The sequence below is a fragment of the Esox lucius genome, chromosome 14 (assembly GCF_011004845.1).
Source record: "Esox lucius isolate fEsoLuc1 chromosome 14, fEsoLuc1.pri, whole genome shotgun sequence".
NCBI classification, from domain to species: Eukaryota; Metazoa; Chordata; class Actinopteri; order Esociformes; family Esocidae; genus Esox; species Esox lucius.
Window position 1 is genome coordinate 8,368,135 of NC_047582.1, and position 21,613 is coordinate 8,389,747.

Here is a 21,613-nt window from a genome sequence, read left to right on the forward strand (position 1 = left end):
ATAATTTGCCCAGAAACAACCGTTGGCCCTGTTACCTGAGGTGCGACTCCAATATGCGGTCCAGGCGTTTGTAGAAGGGTCGGGAGGTGAAGTAGCCGCTCCAGTAGTGGTCATCTCTGTCTGCGTAGGTAAAGAAGTCTCCGCTGACCACCGGTAAAGAGAGGCTCGCGTGCCCAGGGTCCATGGCCGACTTCCGAAGAGCACCGAAGTAATCAGAGATGGTGCCAAATTGAGCCTGAAACCCAATACAGCTATTAGAATACAAAGCCTCTATATGATAGATTACCTGAGAGACCCGATTAATAGGCCAATCAACACCGCTGTAGGGTTGTTTAATTTCCTGCTCTGTTGAAAGCAGCAAGCAACTGCAATAGCATAACATTTCAAGAAGGGATGGAAGCCATCAATTACACTATTGGTCATCAGCCATTCCAACGAGGTGCTCCATCGAAACTTAAAATGAACTGTCTTCCACTCATGCAAACCCAATAAAGAGACAGTCTGGAGAATGAATGAATAAACACTCCACTCCTGCTCATTCACAACACCCTAGCTCTCGAGTTTTAAGTCGGACCTTAACGTGCAGTTCTGGATGAGAGTTCATGTAGTCAAAAAGCTTCTGGTAGTTCTGGAACTGCTGGTCCCACTCGAGGGCCTCTGTGTAACGGAAATCGTCCCCTAAGGGGACCATCAACACCTTAGTCCGGAACAGCTTGGACTTCTTCCTGTATTGGTCCAGCAGCATCTGAACCCTAGGGATTATAAAAAAAAAAATCTTATGACATATTCAGATGTAACAGTCAACAAAAATGCATTATATGTTTGTGTACATGTGTGTGGACAGTCATTTTTTTATAGACATTTCATCGTCCTCAATTCTCCAGTCCAACATTTGTCCATCTGGCTCTATCTGTTATAACCATGTTCTGTAATCACACAACTGGGGAATACTGGGTCCAAACCAGTTAATCTTGGATTTGCTACTGTGTCAGAAAGTTCCCTTATCATCCATGCCTTCCCATAGAAACACAGACTATCTTCTGCTGGAAAAACAGAGGCCATCTGAAATGACTTATTACCACAACAGATTATTATCGTAGTGGCTTCGATGGCTTATCTCATTCGTACAGCTTTAGATCCTTGTCAAACCCATCACACGGAGGGAACGGTAACTCCATCCAACTGTAGGGAGAATGTGGACTTCTCCATAAACCGATGTTACTAAAACATTCCCTTTTAGCAGGGAAAGTCGAACTATGGGACAAATCCCAGATTATGAAACCCACAAAGGATCCAAAGTCTGTGTGACATGCTGTGTTTGTTTAGTAACTGTGAACTCCAGGTCAAACCCAATTTTCTGCCATGTGTAAAGTCAAGAAGACAACAATTCTTCAATTCAAATGCTGTAATTCACAGTAAATTTGCATTCCATTTATGTGTGATTGTTTACCTTTGTTGTACATTTACATCCGTGATTGGCTGAGGGGGGATCCTCCAGGGGCAGCTGACCCGCCCACCAGGAAGCCTTTTGAAGTCAAACTGGCAGCAAACCTTAGGGTCAGGACCACACGTGTGGGGAACATCGTAACTATAGAAAGGCATCATGTGACATAGCATGTCCGTGCTGGAGGCTGGGTCTGCAACAGTACATGAAATAGAACAGAATATGTCAATTGAACATAGATCATGGAATATGTTACGCCTCAAACATCCACATAACATTTCAGAATGTGTACTAAAAACATAACCTACTTGACCAAAACATTGTCAAAGATACTGGCGGTGGCACAAAAGTAGTTCTGAAAAAAAATACATACACTGGGGAGAACAAGTATTTGATAACCTGCGAAATCGGCAGTGTTTCCTACTTACAAAGCATGTAGAGGTCTGTAATTTTTATCATAGGTACTCTACAATAAAAATCCAGAAAATCACATTATATGATTTTTAAATAATTTATTTGCATTTTATTGCATGACATAAGTATTTGATCACCTACCAACCAGAAAGAACTCCAGCTCTCACAGACCTGTTAGTTTTTCTTTAAGAAGCCCTCCTGTTCTCCACTCATTAACTGCACCTGTTTGAACTTGTTACCTGTATAAAAGACACCTGTCCACACACTCAATCAAACAGACTCTAACCTCTCCACAATCGTCAAGACCAGAGAGCTGTGTAAGGACATCAGGGATAAAATTGTAGAACTGCACAAGGCTGGGATGGGCTACAGGACAATAGGCAAGCAGCTTGGTGAGAAGACAACAACTGTTGGCACAATTATTAGAAAATGGAAGAGGTTCAAGATGACGGTCAATCTCCCTCGGTCTGGGGCTCTCTGCAAGATCTCACCTCGTGGGGCATCAATGATCATGAGGAAGGTGAGGGATCAGAACTACATGGCAGGACCTGGTCAATGACCTGAAGAGAGCTGGGACCACAGTCTCAAAGAAAACCATTAGTAACACACTCATCATGGATTAAAATCCTGCAGCGCACGCAAGGTCCCCCTGCTCAAGCCAGCGCATATCCAAGCCCATCTCAAGTTTGCCAATGACCATCTGAATGATCCAGAGGAGGAATGGGAGAAGGTCATGTGGTCTGATGAAACAAAAATAGAACTTTTTGGTCTAAACTCCACTCGCTGTGTTTGGAGGAAGAAGGATGAGTACAACCCCAAGAACACCATCCCAACCGTGAAGCACGTATGATCTCTGTAATTGCAAACAAAGGTTTCTGTACCAAATATTAAGTTCTGCTTTTCTGATGTATCAAATACTTATGTCATGCAATAAAATGCAAATGTATTACTTAATCATACAATGTAATTTTCTGGATTTTTGTTTTAGATTCTGTCACTCACAGTTGAACAGTACCTATGATAAAAATTTGACCTCTAGATGCTTTGTAAGTGGGAAAACCTGCAAAATCGGCAGTGGATCAAAAACTTGTTCTCCCCACTGTATATAGTCATGTGAAAGTTAGTACACCCTCTGAAAACTTTTTTTTAACATATCTGATGATGTGGATATTTGAATTCCAACCAAATACATGAATAAACAAACAACTTCAACAAATCAAAATCCAGACCACTGAAAAACTTCAAAAGATAGCTCTTCCCCTCGCATTGAGCCCAAGAGCTGACTAAAGATGCATACAGAGGTCTCAAAGAACATTAAGGGATCTGCAGGCTGCTCCAGCTACAATCAATGTCGAAGTGCATGTGTCAGAAACTCTGCAAACTTGGTCCTACATGGGAGGTCACAAAATAAGAAGCCTCTGCTCTAAAAAAAAAGTACCAAGACACAACTGACAGTTGCTAGACAGCACCTTAAAGATCAAAACTATTGGAACAATGTGTTCTGGACAGATGAGTCAAAGATGGAGTTGTTTGGCCACAATGCCTGACACTATTTTTGAAAAAAACTCAAACTGAACATTGCCTTACCAACTCATACCAACCCTGAAGCCTGAAGGTGGTGGTATTATGGTTTGGAGCTGCTTTTTTTGGCAAATTCTATTTCGTATCACAAAATGCTTGAGAAGAATGTGAGCCCATCTGTCAAAAGCTGAAGCTGAACATAACATGGACATATTGCAACAGGACAATGACCCAGAATGTACAGCAAATCTAAAGAATGACTCAAAAAGAAGGTGGTTATGGTTACTTATGGCTAAGTAAAATCCCAATGCAATATTAATGCAATCAAAATGCTTTGTGGGGACTTGAAGTGGGCCGTGCCCTTAAGAAAGCCCTCAAACATGAAACATTTGAAGGAGTACTGTAAAGAAGAGTGGGCAAAAATTCCATCCAGTAGAGTATAAGACTGATGAACAGTTACAAGAAACGATTACATAAATTGTTGTCAACTAAAGGGGTAATACCAGCTGTTCAAGTTAGGAGTGTACTTATTTTGTAATGCAAAAAATTATTGAAAGCATAATCTTTCAGTCTCTGTTAAATTAGGTTACCTTTTTCTGTCAATCGTGTTGAAGTGAAGAATACAATTTGGCCAAAAATGTAAACATTTACTTTCCAGGGAGTGTACTTACATTTTCACTGTATCTCAATAGAATACACTGAAGCCCGTTTGTTTCTTTGATAATGGTATAAAATGATATAAACCAACAGTGACTGATAATCTTATCTAGTATTGAACCGTTTACATTTGCTAACTTCAAATGAGATGTAACCCTACTTCTCAAGCAGTAAGGGGCCAGCTTCCTGAGTCAGAGCATGCAGTCATCGCCCATATGCATCTGCCAATGTGACATTGCACATTTCAAACCATGAACTCCATCATGCCACAGGATGTCGGTTTCTCAAAACAATCGCAGCTTTTCCAACCACAAATTCAATGTTGGTTTTCCATGACATGTATCTTGACCCCATGTTTGATATTGAGCAGGGGGAATAAAGAGTAGGACAGCAGCGTGCAGGCTGACCGACTATATGCTGTCATCTACTCATGTTTGACCAGTTTGTTACAGCTAAAACAACATCCTCAGACTGACATTTTCCCCCCATTCATTCAACTCTCATTTAAATCAAGTCTTAAAGCCACACTACTTGAACTCATGTTGTTAATGTACAGTCAATGCTCATTTACTCCAAAACATTTCCCTCAGACTAAGCAACACTGTGTAATTAGGGAGTGGGACCCATTTGGCTATACTGGTAGAATGGCAGCACACAATCTACTTTGGCATCAACAGATAACTTTACGTCACAACAGAGAATAAAATAAAATGTATACACAACCAGAAACAAGCCCAAGCAGATCTGATTTTCACTGTGCTATTAATAAGCAAAACAGGATTTGATATTTTTCATGAAATAAACGTGCAAACAGAAGCTCTCTCTGGCACTGAAGATGAATGTTGGCATCTGCACACCCATTGAAGAAGCATTAATGACGACTTTAACATTTGGCTTAGGGGTTTGCGTAATCACCCGTTTTTTTTTGGGATAGAGCGTCTGGGGGACGGTTGGCTCCAGCATGACTGCATGGACCCACTAACTAACAACGCCTGTTCTGTTACCAACTGCTCCCTGTCACACGCACACACACTGCAGATGGTTCACAGCAAATATGAATCACCCCTTATAATTGAGATCCAAATTCCCAATTCCTTTATTCATGAGGCTTATGTCTAGATTGTTCCTATCATTTACAGTGCATATTGGTGAACATGGTTTTACACAGTACTCAGACAATTGAGCTTCCTGGATGCAATGGTACCAATATAACGGTTTTCTTTAAAAATAATTAAGGCTCTCTCTTATACAATTTAAACTACGAAACCTTCTGAACCCATTCCTGACAGATAAAACTCAAAGGAACATGTGCGTTCCTTTACAACCCCTAAGGGGGGTGGACATGACCATGCAGTCAATCAGACTGGGAGGAGAAAGAACACAAATAATGATTATGTTAGTTTCTACACAAAAGACTGTATAACATTATTTCCTGGTCTTCCGTGATGCATTTAAAACCTTAACGGATTATTACAATTCAGACATTCAGTTTTTATGGATATTAAAGCTCCAATACAGTTGATATATGGTGGGACTTTGAAATGGGACAAAGAAGTCTGAGAAACCCTGTTCTTAGAGCTTTGGGAGAAGAGCTTTTGAACTTGAATGTGATATGTTTGCAGTTATCTAGGGACATGAGAAAAGCAATTCAGTGGTATCCATAGCAGATACAACTGTCATTTATTGTAGCGATGCTAGTTACACAAGCTAACTGCCCAAGGTTTAACACATAAAACCACAGACAGTATCGGCCACAGAAAATATGTATAATAAGTAAGTAATTGGATGTATCTGACAGCATGTGTTTTCTTTCTGTTCTGTATTAGTCACTCTCAGGTCAAGTTATTCTTTCTGTCCAATTAGAACTAGGACTTCAAATAGGCTGAAGTTCTACTTCTAACTTGGACTTCAAATAGACTGTTCTGCCCAAATTCAGAGGGTAGAACAGTGAACCGCTGAGAACAGAGGCATGAGGAGAGGCATGTTGAACACTACAGCAGCTTTAACAGTTTCCCCCAATCATGTTAATGGTAAGGATGCCCACTCCACCTTGCTCATTTCTCTTCAAACTTAAAAGTACAGGCTTCAAATTACATTTTTAAGAGAGGCACTGGACGTTTATTTGAGGGCCTTAGTGCCCCACCTAGTAAAAATATCTAGCTAGGGGAAACGCTAACTCTGCAAATGCTACAGGGTTACAGTCAGCCAGCATACTTACCCCAGTTTTGTCTCCAAAAGAACTCCAGCGTCTTCTGACTGGCAAAATGTTTCTTGATGGAGTAGTGCACCCTCTGGATAAGCATGTTGGCCAGGCCAGCTTGTTTCAGCAGGTACGCCTGGGTAGGAGAGTGGCCAAATGGGTCCACAGCCCAGCCCGTCTGAGGTTTCACTCCTAGCAGGGGAGACCAGAGGGTAAGAGAAATGTTAATGCAGGAGGTAAGCAACAACACACTGAGATGAAACGAAGAGCAACAAAAAAAAACACAATTTCAAAACCCTTGGATTGGACACTTACAGTACCATATACAGCCTCCAGGCTTAGGGGGGGGGGGGGGGGGGTGACCAAATATTTTCTACATTTAGTGTTATCTACTTATACCTTTGTTTTATTGCCACAACTACTTAACAGGCTCAGGAGATTGCGGACGAAATCGATGTGCCATGCCACTGCTTTCTAATCACAATGCTTGCTTAAACAGGATGTCAACAGAACCAGTGAATAGAAGGAAGCACTCTTTCAGCTTGCAGGCTCCCAGACGTCGCAAGAGAACAATGAGTCAAGGAATACCCTGCCGTCCCTACCTCACACGGACTAGATAACGCTGAGACAATCCCAGGCTTCATCCAATATCCAGGTGTTCATCCATCTCACCCGAGGCCTCATTCATCCACCGGAAGTACAAATGTCACTACATTCTGTGTAGGTGGGGATTCTAGGATTTGTGTGTGCACAAAATAATTAGGATTTATAAAACTTACATGGCCGTATGTGTTTGCATTGAGAAATCAGATCCAGATTATATTTATGTGGTCTGTGCTCAGATCATTAACATTTTATGGTAACAAAATCAACCTCCTTTTATATTTAGAAATCTTGGAAGAGGGCCATGATGGCAGTTTCTAAAAGAGAGTGTGGGCAGAACGTTTACAACTTTCGCAGTGTGTTTTTCAAACAACACTGGCCAAACCTTGTGCAAGACTGATTGTTTTATGAACAATTTAAAAGTAAATTCTGCCTTCAGGCCATACCTCCATGCAAAAGATGAATTGTTGTTCAATGTTTAATCAATACATGATTGAGTTTCTATATCTTGCCTTGGAATAGGCCCGGAGATGGAAAAAAATAAGGGGCAAGAGAGTCATTTCATGAAGGAAGATAAATGCCCTGCAATATGATAAGGATTTAGGCCTTGGTAAAAGTAAAACAAATGCTAAGCGACTTTTCCTAACCAACAGTGAATGCATCTGATTCATCTCTAAGCTCTAATGTTTTACAGTTTTTAAATAGGCCTAAAATGAGTATCATTCCTGTGCATCAGCCCCTTCAATTCCCAGAAAACATTTTATTTAATTTCTGACTGATATAATGCATTTATTTATTTCATCACTCTACACGCAATATCTTGTCAAAGACAAAGCAGAAACATACACTACCGTTCAAAAGTTTAGAGTCACATAGAAATGTCCTTTCAATAAGAAAGAAACATACATGAAATGAGATTCAATAAGAAATATAACAAAATGAATAGGAAATATAGTAATTGACAAGGTTAGAAATAATGATTTTTAATTGAAAAAAAGTGTTCTTCAGACTTTGCTTTCAACAAAAAAAAAAAAAATCTATTTGCTGCAATTACAGCCTTGCTGACCTTTGGCATTCTAGTTGTCAATTTCTTGAAGTAATCTGAAGAGATTTCCCTCCATGCTTCCTGAAGCTCCTCCCACAAGTTGGATTGACTTGATTGGCACATCTTACGTACCATATGGTCAAGTTGCTCCCAGAACAGCTCAAAAGGGTTGAGATCTGGTGACTGTGCTGGTCACTCCATTATAGACAGAATACCAGATGACTGCTTCTTCCCTAAATAGTTCTTGCATAGTTTGGAGCTGTGCTGTGGGTCATTGTCCTGTTGTAGGAGGAAATTGGATCCAATCGAGCGCCATCCACAGGGCTTGGCATGGTTTTACAAAATAGAGTGATAGCCTGGACATTTTGAGCTTGTAATCGAAACCACAATTGCTGATGCTCCAGATTCTCAAATTGTATAAAGAAGGCCAATTTTATTGCTTCTTACAATTTGCACAACCATTTTCAGTTATGCTAACATACTTGCAAAAGGGTTTTTAAAATGATAAACTTGAACAAACACAACGTGCCGTTGGACCACGTGTTGGGTGCTGATAATGGGCCTCTGGACGCCAATGCAGATATTCCATAAAAAAAATAAAAAAACTGCAGTTTCCAGCTGCAATAGTCATTTACTAAATTAACAATGTTTACATTGTATTTCTGAACAATTTGATGTAGTTTTTCTTTTGAAAAACAAGGACATATCTAATTGACCCCAAACTTTTGAATGGTAGTATGTATATCTTTTTTTACATTTGTGTTTCATGGTTAATGGTAAATAAATACTTATGTACGAGATATTTAAAATTGGCACAAATATATAAAAATAATAATACACTGCTCAAAATAATTAAGGGAACACTGAAGTCACACACCGATGACTCGATGAACAAAATTAATTAAAGATAAAAATCTTTACTGTACATCGTGTTATTCGTTGGGAACAAAATGACAACTGTCAATGGAAACCAAAGTCAACAACCGACTGAGGGCTGGATTCAAACTCACACCGAAAATCAAGTTAAACACTTGAAATCACAAGCTGTCCAACTTGCGTGAATTTCATCACAGCAACTTATGTCACTCAGTAGTGTATATGGCCCCCACATGTCTGTATGCACTCCCGACAACATCAGGAGCATGCCCAGATGAGACGGTGGATGGTGTCCTATGGGATCTTCTCCCAGACCTGGATCATGGCATCAGTGAGCTTCTGGACAGTCTGTGGTGTTACTTGGCGGCGTCGGATGCACCGATACATAACGTCCCAGAGGTTCTCAATTCAGGTCTGGGGAATGTGAGGGCCAGTCAATGGCATCAATGTCTTCGTCATCAATGAACTGCCTACACACTCTGCCCACATGAGGCCGGGCATTGTCCTGCACCAGTAGGAACCTAGAGCCTACTCCACCAGCTGAAGGTCTAACAATGGGTCTGAGTATTCCATCACAGTACCTAACAGCATTCAGGGAACCATTGGCTAGCATGTGGAGGTCTGTGCGACCCTCCAAGGATATGCCTCCCCAGACCATCACTGACCCACCGCCAAACCGGTCATGGTGGATGATGTTGCAGGCAGCATAACGTTCACCATGGCGTCTCCAGAATCTTTCACGTCTGTCACAAGTGCTCAGTGTGAACCTGGTCTCATCTGTGAAGAGAACGAGGCGGACCTGCCAATTCTGGTGTTCTCTGGTGAATGCCAATCGAATTGCACGGTGCTGGACTGTGAGCACAGGTCCCATTAGAGGATGTTGGGCCCTCATGCCACCCTCATGGAGTCTGATTCTGGCTGTTTGTAGCCTGCTGGAGGTCATTTTGTAGGGCTCTGGCAGTGCTCCTCCTGTTCCTCCTCGTACAAAAGAGCAGATACCGGTCCTCCTGCAAGACTAATACCCTTCTACAGCCCTGTCTTGCTCTCCTCGTGTAACGGCCCGTCTCCTGGTATCTCCTCTATGCTCTTAAGACAGTACTGGGAGACACAGCAAACCTTGCAACGGCACGTATGGATGTGCCATCCTGGAGAAGCTGGACAACCTGTGCAACCTGAATGGGCTGCAGGTACCGCCTCATGCTACCAGTAGTGACAAGGATACTAACAAAACACAAAACTATAGAAGAATCAGTCAGGTAATTGATTCACAATCGTTTATGCTTCCTAACTGGACGGATTGATATCCCTGAAGTTTTACTGACTTGGTGTTATACTGTGATGATTACGTGTTCCCTTCATTTCTTTGAGCAGTATAATTCATATTTACAGTTAGGGAAAAAATTTGATGATTTTGTACGTTTGGCACTGACAAAGAAATCTTCAGTCTAATTTTAATGGTAGGTTTATTTGAACAGTGAGACAGAATAACCACAAAAATATCCAGAAAAAACGCATGTCAAAATTTTTATAAATTGATTAGCATTTTAATGAGTGAAATAAGTATTTGATCCCCTCTCAGTCCGAAATATTTCCGGCTCCCAGGTGTCTTTTATACAGGTAACAAACTGAGATTAGGAGCACACTCTTAAAGGGAGTGCTCCTAATCTCAGCTTGTTACCCGTGTAAAAAGACTCCTGTCCACAGAAGCAATCAATCAGATTCCAAACTCTCCACCATGGCCAAGACCAAAGAGCTGTCTAAGGATGTCAGGGACAAAATTGTAGACCTACACAAGGCTGGAATGGGCTACAAGACCATCGCCAAGCAGCTTGGTGAGAAGGTGACAACAGCTGGTGCAATTATTCGCAAATGGAAGAAACACAAAACTGTCAATCTCCCTCTGTCTGGGGTTCCATGCAATATCTCACCTCATGGAGTTGCAATGATCATGAGAACGGTGAGGAATCAGCCCAGAACTGCACAGGAGTATCTTGTCAATGATCTCAAGGCAGCTGGGACCATAGTCACCAAGAAAACAAATGGTAACACACTACGCTGTGAAGGACTGAAATCCTGCAGCGCCCGAAAGGTCCCCCTGCTCAAGCAAGCACATGTACAGGCCCGTCTGAAGTTTGACAATGAACATCTGAATTATTCAGAGGAGAACTGGGTGAAAGTGTTGTGGTCAGATGAGACCAAAATCTAGCTATTTGGCATCAACTCAACTCGCCATGTTTGGAGGAGGAGGAATGCTGCCTATGACCCCAAGAACACCATCCCCACGTCAAACATGAGGTGGAAACATTATGTTTGGGGTTGTTTTTCTGCTAAGGGGACAGGACTACTTCACTGCATCAAAGGGACGATGGACGGGGCCATGTAACGTCAAATCTTGGGTGAGAACCTTCCCTTAGCCAGGGCATTGAAAATGGGTCGTGGATGGGTATTCCAGCATGACAATGACCCATAACACATGGCCAAGGCAACAAAGGAGTGGCTCAATAAGAAGCACATTAAGGTCCTGGAGTGGCCTAACCAGTCTCCAGACCTTAATCCCATAGAAAATCTGTGGAGGGAGCTGAAGGTTCGAGTTGCCAAACGTCAGCCTCAAAACCTTAATGACTTGGAGAAGATCTGCAAAGAGGAGTGGGACAAAATCCCTCCTGAGTTGTGTTCAAACCTGATGGCCAACTACAAGAAATGTCTGACCTCTGTGATTGCCAACAAGGGTTTTGCCACCAAGTACTAAGTCATATTTTGCAGAGGGGTCGAATACTTATTTCACTCATTAAAATACAAATCAAGTTCTACCATTTTTGACATGCATTTTTATGGAATTTTTTTTGTTTTGTTTTTCTGTCTCTCACTGTTAAAATAAACCTACCATTAAAATTATAGATTGATGATTTCTTTGTCAGTGGGCAAACATACAAAATCAGCAGGGGATCAAATAAATGTTTTCCTCACTTTATATAGACTCACACATATATACACATATAGTGTACATGCTTATTACTCATGCACACGCACACAAACATAATATTGTACAAAATGAATAAATTAATACTCAGATCTGCAAGAAACTGGCACACTGGTTTAGTAAGTGAGTTGCCCTTGCGTTCATGTGTACACAACAGTTAACATCTCTGATTGTCAGAAAAAGTTATAGAAGTTATATATATTTACAGCTGACACTCCCTTCCATTTAATATTTTCCTGACTCAAGGACCAAGTAAATGTATTCAACATACTTCTGAAGTATTATTATTTTATGTTAACTATTTGGAAAATACAGAACAAAATTCAATTATCTTAAATGTGTCTTTTTTTAGATAAAATATTTTCATCAGACCGCAACAAAACATTTTATGCATTTGTTGTGCTTGCCAAAAGTTTCATTTTGATTATCTCTTCCAAGAAAACAAATGCCTGATATAGGCAATTGTATTACGTACTCACCCAAATTTTTCTCCAGCCATTGGTGTCCCTCCAATAGCTGGTCAATTAATGCAAAATAGTGTGAGTTGGCTTCATCGGGCATCACCCAGCCGCCCGTTGTAATCTCCAACTGGCCTCGCTCAACCAGACTACACAACAGAGAGAAAAATAAGCAATCAGGCTCTCAGACTGTCAGCTCAGTCAATTCAAGTTCCATAGCTCAAAGACAAAATGAAAACAAATAAATATAAAGGTATTCATGAACTTCTTTCTCCATTCTATATTATATAACACTTTATCCACAAGTACAAAGTGTATGACTTGTTAAACACCTGATACAACAATTTAAATAAAGATGTTATTTTGTATAGGAATATACTGTACCAGTCAAAAGTTTGGAAACACCTACTCATTCAAGGCTATTTCTTTATTTTAAATTTTATTCCACATTGTACAATAATACAATGTGATATTAAAGCAATGAAATAACACATGGAATAATGTAGCAACCAAAAAAAGCGTTGAACAGATTAAAATACAATTCATATTGTAGATTCTAAGATGGCCTTGATGACAGCTTTGCACACCCAGCTTCATGAGGTAGTCACCTGGAATATATTTAAACTAACAGGTGTGCCTAAAAATGTATGGATTATTTTCTTAATGCATTTGAGCCAATCAGTTGTGTTGTGACAAGGCATGGTTGGTAGACAGGCCATCATTACGTCTGTAGTGTAGTACTCCATTTTATGGCAAGAACTGCTCAAATAAGCAAAGAGAAATGACAGACCATCATTACTTTAAAAGATGGTCAATAAATCTGGAAAATGTCAAGAGCTTTGAATGTTTCTTTAAGTGCAGTCACAAAAACCATCAAGTGCTATGTTGAAACTGCCTCTAGTGAGGACCGCCACAGGAAAAGGAAGACCCAGAGTTCCCTCAGCTGCAGAGGATAAGTTCATTAGAGTTTACCAGCATCAGAAATCAGCAAATAACTCTACCCCCATGGCTACTACAGCATTCTGCAGCAGTACACCATCCCATCTAGTTTGTGATTAGTGGGACTCTCTTTTGTTTTTCAACAGGACAATGACCCTAAACACACCGCCAGGCTTTGTAAGGGCTTTTTGACCAAGAAACAGACTGATGGTACTGCATCAGATGACCTGGCCTCCACAGTATTCCAACCTCAACCCAATTGAGATGGGTTGGGATGACTTTGACCGCAGAGTGGAAAAGCAGCCAACAATAGCTCTGCATATGTGGGAAGCTCTTGGAAAAGCATTCCAGGTGAATGAGTAGGGAGGTCCAAACTTTTGTCACCTCCAAAATTACAGGAACTTTTAACAAAGTAACAAAAAGGCTGTATAAAAGTATTGGCATCCCTTATAAAGATTATCAAAAAAGGCTGTACATGGTACATCACAGATGTCTAGCGTCAAATACGGTGGTACACCTTTCATGTTACTGCAAGTAAAGGAAGTGTTGGCATTCAGAACCTGAGGTAAACTGTGGTAAAGACCACATCAATACGATGAGCGGTACCGTCAGGGCTCTTACCCTCAGCTTGGTCCCATGAAGGTTTGGAACATTCAGATCATATTAGAACAACATGTGTCATACAAGCACTGTAGTTGCACATACCATTACACTGTGACTGCAATAATAATAAGAGAAAAGCTCCTCTGTTGCAGTTTAATTTTCTTAAGTTTCAACAGTAAAATAAACCTATGTAGGAGATACCACTCAAACTCCTGCTAGGACAGGAATCCTCTTGCTGTGATTGCGAGTCAGCATCTTTCCTCTGTACGCTGAGCATATTTCAACTACAGACTTCCCTAATCTGTCCCTGGCGAGCCACAGTAATAAGAACAGGGAGCAGCAAAACAAAGCATGACGACTCAGCCCTTTTCATAATCGAAACTTGAAATTGCTCTTTATTTTCTCCTTGGAAATTAGATTTTTCTCAGGGATCATTCAATCACCAGTGGGTTTCTTTCATTGTTCTCTGATTGGATAGGTGGAGGCAGTGTGCAGTTCTGTCCTGGCAGAAGAGTTGGACTAATGAAAGCAGGTGCCATCTCTACATGAGTCGTCATCAATGGTGCACCCTAACGAGGATGGACGGATGAGGTCCTCCTACAAACCTGAAACACGCAGCTCAAAAGCAAGTTTCTCCCCAATTTTAAAGAAGTGTTCTAAAGAATTAATGATGTTTGTTTGAATTTCTTGAGCGATGCTTCTCTGTGTACTATATTGTGGAACTGAATCATTAAGAGCCAGACCTTGAATTTGCTGACATAAAATGAAAACCTGAAAAGAAAATGTTATTAAATAAGCTATGACACCCTTCCAAAAAAAGAGTAAAGGGAATATTTTACACACAACACACCCCCCCCCCCCCCACCCAAATGAAAGAATGGATCTGGTTGGCTTTGAACTTCTCGTGCATCAAATCAATAGCGAATAAATATTCGTGTTGGATTTTTCCTCTTCCTCCATCCTTCACCTTGAGGCACTTTTTGCTTGTGCTCCGAATTAGAATCCTGACCTGCAGCTGAAATGTTTATTGCATTTCATACACAGTGTAATCTCCCAAGGCTAGCTGCCAAAGCCAACCCGTCAGGAACGGCCAAAACACTCAGCATTTGATACCCTCCTGGCTTTTACAGCTGTTTCTGGAGAGAGAGGGGAAAAAACGCTACCCCCCCCCCCACTCCGCGTCGCTTTGGGAGGAACCCCCTTACTCCTGACAGCCTTTACACCCTCAGGGGGACATTTTCAACAGCAATAGGACTGAGGAAGGGGGGAGCATATGTGGCTCTCACAAGTACTATTGATTTTATAACCTCAAGATCATTTCTAGTGAGTTTGGCTGGTTGAAGCAATTCGAACCAATTAACTCTGGCTACCAGGCAGAGTAAAGAATGGTTGTACAGTGAACTGGGTTGAGGCCATCGATTTAGCTGAACATATAACGACAGTCCCAGGCTGTGGTGTTGTTGAGTTCATTTATTCACAAAGTTTTTACATCTAATTTTATTGCATTTTTAATAAACGCAATAAAACCGCAAGGCCTAAGGAAGGCATAGCCCCTGCTTTAATTAAAATGGGACTAACAGAGGAGCGGCAGAATCTTATTGCAAATCCACTAAGGAATACGCTTTCACGTCTACAGCAGCCAAGTTAGATGATTTGCTTCTCAGCTGCTGCCCTTACACATGCAGCCCGATTCTGATCATTCTTTCCCCCTAATTGGCCTTTCAACTCATCAGATGAGCCCTGACAAAGAACTGATGAAATTGGTTAAAAGACCAATTAGTTGGGGGGAAAAATCTCTAAATTGCACAACTTGTGTAAACATGGCCAAAGATGAGACTGAAATGAAATGTTGTCTCATCTCCCAGCTAGAATAACAAGGTTGCATGGACGGACAACTCCTACCTCTTGACAGCGTCTCTCTTCTGGTTGTCGATATTGTCCCACCACTTGGCAAAGTAGGAGATCTCGGACCAGATCATCTTCCTGCGACTGTCCTCGTTTAGCTTCACCACCATGTTGTTGAGAATGTGCTGAGTCTGGTCCCGGTAGTAGTCGTCAAACGTCTTCAGCCATCCTGAAAACAAACACAGACCTAAATGAATATGACCAAGTTGTGGAGCATGGTCAAACAAAAATGTAGAGAGGAGGTAGTTGGTTCACAATATAATTGTGGTCTTTCTTTCTATTACATATCTATTAAACGGATAAAAAAATAAAAAAAAGACAATCGTCATCATCAGCAAAAATAATTAAAACATTTGGTTATATTCTTATTCATTGCAGTGAGTGCCAGAGTGTTCAGGAAAGACAAAGAGAAAGGGCAACCTTTCGATGCATATCTCAGCAAGCTATTCCTCTTTTTATCACTCTGCTTGCTGAACCAGGGAGTATACACCAGAACCTATAAACATTGTCAACCCATGCGCTAGCCAACAACCACAACTACTGATGCTGCCACCTGACCCACCACAAGGAGTTGCTAGAATGCACCGAGAAAGGGCCACCCTGTCCGTCATATGCATCCACCCTGGAGAGTCATTGCCCTCTATGATGTTGGTATCTTGTGAAGAACTTTGAGTTCAATCAATATTTCACAACATAATCTCATCAGATCTCCAATGAAACTCATGAGATTCAACAGTCCACATAGTTTTCCTTTTTCCTCAGCAACAAAGATATTGCTAAATCAAACAGGCATGGTTGCTTTAAAACTGTGCAACGGTCTAAGTGCTGCCATTAGCTACAGTATACAACACTAAGTGCAGCCCAAACCAGTTAAACCACAAAGCCATCTTGAATTACTAAAGAGTTATCCAAATACAGGGACGAAGAATAGAGTGGCCCAAGCTGTTGTTCGGCTGGAGGTGCTGCTACTGTGCAAATGTGACCCACGCCTAAAACCACCGCCTGCACTGATGCCTTAGTCTCGACAATGTGTCATGACAAAACTATTCCTCCACACCACAACAGAGCATTTAAAATGGTGTGTTTATGAGGAAAATGCAACATTGCGGATATAATAGTAACAGGCTTTTTAGAAAACCCTTTTCTCTCTCTAGTCACATCCAGCCTTCGGTAGTTGTGTCTTTTCAAAACTACCATCAATGGATACGGAGAGATGCAGATTGCAGCCATCTAAAGTCACAGCCAGATGTGCGAAGCCCTCCTACCCGCCGCCTCTTCAATAAGGAAGACACACGGGTCACCTGAACACCACAGTGAGTGTTGCTGACGAGTTTTAGTCTCACAGCCCTGAAAAAATTAAGAGGCCGCTGCACCTTTTGCTTTCTTTTCCAAAAAAGTTGGAAAGGAAGGTTTTGAGTGAGAAACAGAAGGGTTAAAATTAAGAGACCACTGCCAATTCAACGCTACTGTTCCTCACTCCAACCTCATTTTTTTTTGAGGAAAGGAAAGAAAAAGAGGGGCAGTGGTCTCTTCATTTTTTCCGGAGCTGTATTTGTATCACCCATGAGGCACTAGTGGCACGGTTAAGGATCAAACCTAGTGATCAACTTGGTCCAGCAAATCAACACCACAGACTGCTGCGCCATTTGCTGTCACATTTTTCCAATTACTTTTTTTGTTAACAGGACAAGATTTCATGGATTGATGATATGTCAGTAAATACATTTTAATGTTCTCCGTACTGTGATACAACGCTTGTTCCTTTGGCAGACCAGGAAACACCATGAATCCAAGGAAAGAGCGAAATATGAATCCTGACTTGACTATGGATACCGACAGCTTGCTTCCTGTCAGCACAGGGTGTGACTGCATTAAGTGTAGAAAACAAAGCATTGACGAATTCAGAGGAACATGGTTTCAGATAAGCCTTAAAGGGACCATTAACTCCTAAATACTATTTAAGTAGAGGTTTTTAAGTGGTCTCATTGTGAGATGAATCAATTCCCCACGCTATCGACCGTGAAGAAATACAACTTGATTTTGAATTTGTAATTCTCTTAGAAGTAGCTTACCAGGATCATTGTGTGAGTGGGGGACAAGATATACTTGTAGTGGTTCGCTGTCCCATTCATTCTCCTGGTAGGTGATGTCAAAGCCCTGTTTCCACACTCCTCCATCAGGGTTGTCAAAGGTCAGGAGGTCATATACATCCAGCAACTGACAAAGAAAAAGTCTGAGATGAATAATAGGATATTGTACTTGTTAAATATTACAAAATGAAAGGTTAACATACACCTATACATTATACGTTGTTGAAAATAAAGGCAACATTGGTGTATAACAAGTATGGTACAAAATGGCCACCAATATATTGTGACACTGGTTTACCTCACTTCAGGATTTGTCTCAGGAAGTTTCAAGTATTGGGTTCACAGTGCGACAATGAAAAGATGGAAAGACAGCAGTGCATCTGTTCCTGTAATCCCGGGTACGACATCTGGGATATCAGCAGGTAGAATGCAAATGAGAGATGGAACTTCTAATGCAACTGAGGCTGCTTTGGGACTCACGCCAAGTTAAATACTCCTGTCTTTTAGCCAAATAAATGATGATGGCATGAATGGAATGTGATACAGAAAGGAAAAGATTTTGTGCTCTATAATGGTTCAATATGTACAAGTCTGTAATGTGACAACAGCCACTGACTAAAGCCATGGTTTCAACAGCAGTATGAAACACAATAGATTATGTTGTTGTTGGCATGGTAAAGACCTTTTATGAGATGGATAGACATCGTGGTGGGATGCTGTCTCTTTCGGGCTGTTAAAACATTAATCGTTTCTTTTGTCCAGGATTCTTCAGCAGAATGTCTTAGCTCTGCCTACAGGCATTTAATGTACATAAAGAAACTTGTCTTTCCAGTAAAACGGCAATTCCCTTCCTAACCACAAGCTGTGCTTTAACTTTCCAACAGGTACAACTGATGAGCTGGCATTCACCTGATTACATAGGTGGCCAATGGGTAGGGAATAGGGCAATGTCATAGTCCAACTAGACCAGATAATACAACCAAAGTCCATTAAAATGACACCTTTTTTTCAATTTGTACCAGTTGTATAAATGTGAATTATACACTCTGTGAGCCCATGATATTAATTGGAAAGAGTATTGAATAATATATTCATAGCACACTGAGGAATTGGGGAAAAAAATAAGTAATGGATTTTCCACACCATAGTGATGTGACACTGGATTGTCTTCCCCATGGCTATTGCAAGGCTTCATATTTCACACAGCTGGTTGGAGCTATTCAGCACGGAAGGTTGGCATCATGATAATGAGATCATGATGGTGTTTCTCTAATGGTTCAATCATATTCTGATCTGTGAAACGTAAAGCTCACTAAGAAATAATAAGTTATATGTGTGGATGTTTTGTACACTTTTTACTGGAGGATGTTGAACAGATCCAATCTACATGGAGGCTAAAAATACCCGGACGGCTTCTCATTTCCCCCCTGTCATAAAAGTCTTACCTGCACACCATCTGCAGGCTTGGAGAACTGTCTTGCCGCAAACTGACAGTCTTGGGAGTCTATGGGAAGGACCAGTGGAGGCGACACCAACAGATCCGGGTAGGGCCCTTGACTCATGTTCCCACTGTCAGGACCACCTCTGCCATCCTTGACCGACTCCTTTAGGTTTATTACGGAGTCCCTGATGTTGGCTATGATCTCATTGTTCTCTGCCAGTAGTCTCTCCAAGCGGTCAATCTTGTCCTGCAGGATGGACAACTGACCCTGGCAAAGGAGAGAGGATGCAAGAGAAGAGTGTACAGGATTAACAATGCACAGTATGTATAGAATTATAATGTAGCGTAGTGGCACGCTACACTAATTCCGGAGTGCCCCAGTCACATCATGGTTTAACTAACCAATATAGAAGAACATCAGTGGTGAATTTCGTGAAAACTGAACAATGTCTTCAAAATTGACTGGAGCAGTGCTTAAACAAGACAAAACCTGCACTACCCAATGCAGTCCAGACACGAACCCTGGAAAACGTTTGTACAATAGTTCAAATGAGTCTAGGAATATTTACATTGACTGCAAACCCTATATAAGTGGAACCTCTTTGTCATCCATGGTGACAAATATAACAGGACACTACACACAAATCTAAAGTGTTAGTGCTTTTTTTTTTAAAGCTGGCAGCCAAAGGAAGTGGAAATGACGAATTAATAGATAACGAGTTCAGTCACCTCACCTCCTCGCTGCACAAACATGCCGACGTTTGCCAGTTTTCCATTAGTCTCGGTGATCTCAGAACTACCCCAACAACACTAGGTGTAAAATAGGATTATAATGCAACACGTTTGCCTAGAAAGAATACTTTAACTCTTCCAGGAATGGAATAATTCAACACCCAATCAGGTGCTTGAAGTTATATGATAACGCTTAACAAGTCTCTCAAACATATACTGTTATGTACCCAATACTGTTCAGTACACAAATAACAACGAAATCAACAAACAACAAATGCCAATCAACAACAGTTTTCTAGGATAGGGGATTGGCTAGAAGAACAGAGAGATGATTTTTAGGAAAATGCTACTTTACAAATCAATCGATATTGTGCACCTATGTAAAAACAATATTCCTCAAAATCCAGGAACAAGATAAACAATGAAACGTTAAAAACTTACATTTTGTAATCTATCCCCACCGTTTGGACTTTTGGTATGGTCTAATTGCAGGTGATCCAGCATCAGGTATAATGAAAATACCACTACACAAAATATGGCACTGCCAAAAACTGTAAATTGCCGGCTAAGCTTCATCATTGTTTACAATTAATACTTCCAGGTGAATCGAAGCTGATCGGGTTGAGTGACTGATTGGTCGATGTCTTGACTCCGCGGTGAGGATCAGAAAAACGTCAGTCTGTTCCTAAAACCCCCTCTACAAAAAAACAACGTCAGCGTATAGTAAATTAAACTTGGAAAAAACTTGGAAAGGCCTAACCAAAATAAACTCTAATAGCTAACTAACTGTGAGGTGTTGTGCTAACGTGTACTACACATTGATTTCGTACACTAAACTTTAAAAAGCTGGATCTGTCACCCAAAAGAAGCCTGAACCAGTGTACACAGTACCGAAGTCCGGAAAATTGCGTGAATCAACAGACCGTGTTGGTTGGTGCCGACGACCTCTTCTCCTTCCTGTATTGTTTTCTGATAAAATTAAGTGAGGAAGTAAAAAGCATATGGCATGAGCGTGCGCCGCCTACCGATTTACAACTTTCAGTTAGTGCGCACAGGTAAAGTCGTGTATACGATTTTAGTCCAGCGCAGTGCGTAAACGTTTCCAACTCCAACATTTTGCAGTCATTGTCCTTCCTATCACACTGCATCTACTGTTTCTCAGTCATTTATTGTTGTTGCAGACAAAAGTTGGTGACTAAAGCGCTAATTATGAAACAAAGTGCAAACTGCTGCATTGGCATGTTAAGGGTGCGCCCTTGATGTTTCCTAAGCTCTCTAAATACCTGTTTTGCTATGCTACTTTATCTCGTTCTGTTTTCAACCTTTGGAATTCAAAACGAGAGAAAGTGTTCCAGATGTCGCCATATCATCACAAACGTCTGAAGCATCAGTAAAAATAGAAAAGCTCCACCGAAAAAATGTTAATTTCTTAATCCATCCTGATTGTAAAATTGAAATGGGAAGACAAGTTCAAAACGACACAAATTTAAGTCAGCATGTATTAACTGAGAAAGGCTAATATCCCTTGGTGAACGTAATCTCAAAATGAAAATTGTAGTCCTCCTCTCTCGGCACAGTTGTAGCCTGGGGTATGGAGAAAACTGAAACTTGTATACGCCTTCTCTGACATCATTTGCTGACGAAAAATATCTAACAGGTTAAAAAAAATATACTGAGTGATGAATCGGGTTACTCCGAGAGTTAA

At 41.0% G+C, this 21,613-nt stretch overlaps 1 protein-coding gene across 1 annotated transcript in view; it reads right to left on the bottom strand.

The window, feature by feature from the left end:
• man2a1 (mannosidase, alpha, class 2A, member 1) overlaps positions 1–21,461 on the bottom strand; it is a 41,892-nt gene extending 20,431 nt beyond the window's left edge. The window contains exons 1-9 of the mRNA XM_010900329.5: positions 20,350–21,461; positions 19,181–19,444; positions 17,718–17,862; positions 15,643–15,814; positions 12,220–12,347; positions 6,255–6,428; positions 1,451–1,637; positions 575–752; positions 36–235 (exon numbers count right to left, since the gene is read on the bottom strand). Coding sequence (XP_010898631.1) covers positions 36–235; positions 575–752; positions 1,451–1,637; positions 6,255–6,428; positions 12,220–12,347; positions 15,643–15,814; positions 17,718–17,862; positions 19,181–19,444; positions 20,350–20,487 — 1,586 coding nt within the window. The 5' untranslated portion in view covers positions 20,488–21,461. The remainder of the gene's footprint in view (positions 1–35; positions 236–574; positions 753–1,450; positions 1,638–6,254; positions 6,429–12,219; positions 12,348–15,642; positions 15,815–17,717; positions 17,863–19,180; positions 19,445–20,349) is intronic.
• Between the last annotated feature and the right edge of the window lie 152 nt (positions 21,462–21,613).